The sequence below is a fragment of the Populus euphratica genome, unplaced genomic scaffold, assembly GCF_000495115.2.
Source record: "Populus euphratica unplaced genomic scaffold, PopEup_1.0 scaffold55.1, whole genome shotgun sequence".
Classification (NCBI taxonomy): Eukaryota; Viridiplantae; Streptophyta; class Magnoliopsida; order Malpighiales; family Salicaceae; genus Populus; species Populus euphratica.
In genome coordinates, this window is record NW_011499921.1 from 634,410 (window position 1) to 639,304 (window position 4,895).

Below are 4,895 nucleotides of genomic sequence, written 5' to 3' on the forward strand. Positions count from 1 at the left end.
TGAATTCTCTTTTCAATTCAAACTCCCATTTTATTCGTTGTTTTTCTTTCTATTATTTTGTTTATTGCTACTTCAGCTTTAATTACTTGAATTTTTTATATTTATTTTTATTTTTCATCAAATAAATGGCATCTTTTTCTAAAAATTCTAGATATTTTGAGCATGGAATTTCATTATTATTATTATTTAAACAAGAATGAAATGTATACTTGCACATTATAAAATTGAATATATAATTATTGGGAAAATTATTAAATAATACATGCTACCAACCTAGTATTACTAGCCAGGCAAAGCAATGAAAGTTTTTTAAATTATTTAACTTGGAAGGACCGTGGAGAAAATATGATAATTTAAGACATAGTTTTAAAAACCACCGAGGAAAAAAGAAGGATTGATAAAAAAATATTTTTTAAATTATTAAAATAATATTATTTTAAAATAAAAACTCTTTTTTTTAAAAAAAAGTTAATAATTATGCTAAGTTAGCCCAGGTCAACAAAGTCAAACTTTTTTCATGTTTAAAAATATTTTGAGTGTTAATAATTAAATTTTAAATGAAATTTAATTTCTCAAAATTATATAAAAGCAAACTACAGATCATTTCGTTATTCTAAACACAAATAACGTTAAAATAAGTTTATTCAAAATACCTATCTACTTATCATTTTTTAAAGAACTTTGAATTAGTACGATAAAAAGGGTAATATAGAAAATAAAATAAATTGAATTTTGTCTTTAAAAAAATATAAATTAAACTTATTTATTAATTAAATTTAAATTAAATATTATAATTGAATTCAATTAAAATGAACTGATACCAAATAGCTTATAAAAAACTTAACACAAGGAAATGATTTACAATGAAAGTTTTTAAGGAATGATTTTAGAAATGTTGGATGGCTTTGAAAATAAAATATGTTGTAAGCTCTTTGTTTTATTTTTTAATTCTCAACATTAGAATTTAAGTTTGATTTTTTTATCCAATCACATAATTTTATTTCAAGTTTTTTCCTGTTTTATTACATCAAGCAATTATTAAAATTCAAATTATTTTATGCCATCTCAAAACTTTTACAAGACAGCAAGCTCAAACGACAGGTCGTTTACTTTCCCCAAAAGCCCATCAAACTTAAAATCCAAACACTTAGCCCAGAATACACTGGCAGACTGGCTCCCCCATCCTCCTCCTCCTCCTTTCACAATTCCTCATTTCTCAGTGTACGAACAGCAGCAGCAGCACAACAACAACAATCAAGTTTAAAGCTTTTAACTTCTCTTCAGTGAGGTAATCCTCCCACTCTTCTCGTTTCAATACAAAAATCATCAAAAGAAGCAATTCGAGGACAACCCTATTCCATTTTATTAATAACCATGAGCTTTTCATTGCTTAGAAGAAGAAAGTTTCTATCTCTATGCACATACCCTATTTCCCCACAAACATTTTACACAAATCCCGCATTAATATCCAAAACCCAACAAAACCCATGTCCCCAAAACCCTCTCACACAAAACCCTCTCAGGGTTTTACAATTTTATGCCCTATTTTCAACACAAGCTTCTAAATTCCATGAATATGAGATGCCTTCAGTTACTTGGGGTGTAGTTCAAGGTAAAAAAGAGAAGCTTGTTAATCGTGTTATAATTTGTGATTATCTTAAGGGTTTAGGGATAATTCCTGATGAATTGGAAAGTTTAGAACTTCCATCAACTGTTGAGGTTATGAAGGAGCGTGTTGAGTTCTTGCAGAGAATGGGATTGACTATTGATGATATTAATGAGTACCCTTTAATGTTAGGTTGTAGTGTGAGGAAAAACATTATACCAGTGTTGGGTTATTTGGAAAAGATTGGTATTAGTAGGTCAAAACTTGGGGAGTTTGTTAAGAGTTATCCACAGGTGTTGCATGCGAGTGTAGTTGTTGAGTTGCAGCCTGTTATTAAGTTTCTTCGGGGGTTGGATGTTGACAAGCTGGATATTGGATATGTTTTGCAGAAGTATCCAGAGCTTCTTGGGTTTAAGCTTGAAGGGACAATGAGTACTTCTGTGGCATATTTAGTTAGTATCGGTGTTAGTCCTAGAGATATTGGACCAATGGTAACGCAATATCCTTACTTTTTGGGGATGAGAGTGGGGACTATGATTAAGCCGTTGGTTGATTACTTGGTTTCTTTAGGTCTGCCAAAGAAGATAGTGGCTCGGATGTTGGAGAAAAGGCCATATGTACTTGGATATGATCTTCAAGAGACTGTTAAGCCAAATGTGGATTGTTTGATTAGTTTTGGGATTAGGAGGGAAGAACTCGCTTCCATTGTAGCACAATATCCACAAATTCTGGGTTTGCCTCTGAAAGCTAAGCTCTCTTCTCAGCAGTACTTCTTTAACCTGAAACTGAAGATTGACCCTGAAAGGTTTGCCAGAGTGATAGAGAAAATGCCACAAATTGTTAGCCTTAACCAAAATGTGATTATGAAACCTGTTCAGTTCCTTTTGGAGCGGGCAATCCCATCTGAGGATGTAGCTACGATGGTTATAAAATGTCCACAGTTACTTGCATTGAGAGTTCCACTCATGAAGAACAGCTATTACTTTTTCAAGAGTGAAATGGGAAGGCCATTGAAGGAGCTCGTGGAATTCCCAGAATATTTTACTTATAGCTTGGAATCTAGAATAAAGCCCAGGTACGAGATGCTGAAAAGCAAGGGAATCAGGTCTTCACTTAATTGGTTCCTCAATTGTAGTGATAAAAGATTTGAGGAGAGGTTAGAAGGCGATTATATTGAATCAGAGAGTCTTGGCCCATCATTTTGTATGGGTGGGAAGTTAGAACTACCAGGGTGTGAGATTCTGTCAGATGAGGAAGACAAGTTCGATGATGATGAAGATGAAGTACTTTTCAGGCGCACTGTTTCTCTTTGATATTTTTTTTTTTTTTAGTTATGTCAGTGAATCATATTCAAATCAAATCAATGACATGGGTATCAAGTAATGCCAGTGTTTTCCCCCATTATCATTATTTCTGCAGTTTTTCAAGTTTGAATTTTCAACGGGTCAATTTTCTTTTTGTACTGCAATTAGGCTTAAAGGAATACTTAGAAATCACGAGGTTTGCTCATATTGTGCCACTCAAACCATGCATCATATATTTCTATGCTTCATTGCTCAATGACTAAAAATATTGACTTCTGATTACTGAGTAGGTGCACAGAGTTGGCTGTTGCTGTCATATACGTTTCACTGTATCTGCTTTAATTTTGCCAGCATATTCCTGTATAATATAGCTAATGGTCTTTGGTGATATTATTATGACTATACATACAATCTTAATTTACACGTTTATTTGAACCCAAATTGCTTAGTGATGACAGGAAGCTGTGCATAAAGCTGCCATGCCATGTGAAGCTTCTGCTTTAATCAGTCATTGTGGCACTTTATATTCTGAAATTGAATCTGTTTACTTGTGGATGTCATTCGCATTTGGAGATTAGTTGGTATTTCATCTTGCTACCAATTACTTGTTCAATGCTTGCGTTGCATTAGTATTTTAGTGGAAATGCAATTTCCTTTAGGGAAATTTGTACTATGCAATTCGAGGGCAATGGCCAACATGAAAAGTGCATTTAATATTTTGTAGGCTGATGAGTGCAGATGCAGGTTTGGGTGCTCATTTGTTGTTAAGTTGAAGGATTTTCTATGTAAACTTGGTGTTCTTATTCTAATTTTTCTGTGCCTATTTGTGTCAGTTGCTTTCCATGATCAAGAATGTTATCCGCAAATTTTTTCACTTGTGATGTGGTCATTTTAATCAAACAACTGGCTTACATCTCTTGCTTGATTGAGACGTTCATCCCTTGTTTTCATCACAAATCCTAACAAGTAACAGGTTCTGGTGATTATTCATTCATTGCATTAAGTTGGTGCCCAAGCGCACACACAGAGACCAGTTTGATTCCATTAGGCATGAGATCAACAGAGGTGAGCACAAGCACAGGTGACACCATCAAGGCATTCATGGCCATAGGGTGTGTTGTAACTGTGTAGCGTCACGATTATCATTCACCATTTAAAATAAATATAAAGGCCTATCTAGCAAATGTGAAAAATAAGAAAATTTTATTTTTTAATAGTAAAATAAAATAGAATTTATCACTAAGTATTTTGATTGCTATGAACACTAACTGATTATAGAGATCGAGTACAAAGACTAATTGCGTAAATGAAAAATATTAGCATCTCAAATACGACCTATCTAAAGTAAGCTATATTGTTTTGTTGTCTGATAAAAAATTATGGTCTTATTATGCTTTCTAATTGTTGATCTAAGGTTCAATAAAAGTTGGTTTTAATAAAAAAAAATTTATCTTAATGGGTTATAACCTAACCATTAAAATTTATCTTAATGGGTTATAACCTAACCATTCTAGTGTTTGAAAAAAGAAATTAATATCCAAAATATGTATTACGTGTAATATTGTATCCTGAATTCAAAAAGACAAACAAAATAAAATTTTTGTTATTTTTGAAATTTTGATCAATGTCCTTTACTATAATAAATTGGTTATTAAAGCCAAAATGCATATTAAAATATTATTTTTTGATATATAAAAAACACTATGATTTTTTAGCTTTGAGATACTTGGTCGTATGCACAAAAATATTTTTTATTTCTTTATTTTTTTTTGTATTTTGAAAGTTTTGACGATAACCAAGTATTTTAATATCAGATTTATATTTTTACGACATAAAATTCAAACTAATATTAAGTAAACAAAAGACATAAATCAAAAGGTAAAGAAATAAAAAACATTGAAAACTATTCCTTTTATTTTATTTTATTTTGAAATGGGCTGGATCCTACTTAAATGCATAGACTAGGTCGAACTCGACCGAGCTAT

The 4,895-nt window shown here is 31.7% G+C and overlaps 1 protein-coding gene across 1 annotated transcript; it reads left to right on the plus strand.

The window, feature by feature from the left end:
- The first annotated feature begins 1,166 nt into the window (after positions 1-1,166).
- On the plus strand, positions 1,167-3,166 carry LOC105135149 (Mitochondrial transcription termination factor family protein). Its single transcript, XM_011039890.1, has one exon. The coding sequence runs from the start codon at positions 1,375-1,377 to the stop codon at positions 2,917-2,919; it is 1,545 nt and encodes a 514-aa protein (XP_011038192.1). The 5' UTR covers positions 1,167-1,374; the 3' UTR covers positions 2,920-3,166.
- The last annotated feature ends 1,729 nt before the right edge of the window (positions 3,167-4,895 follow it).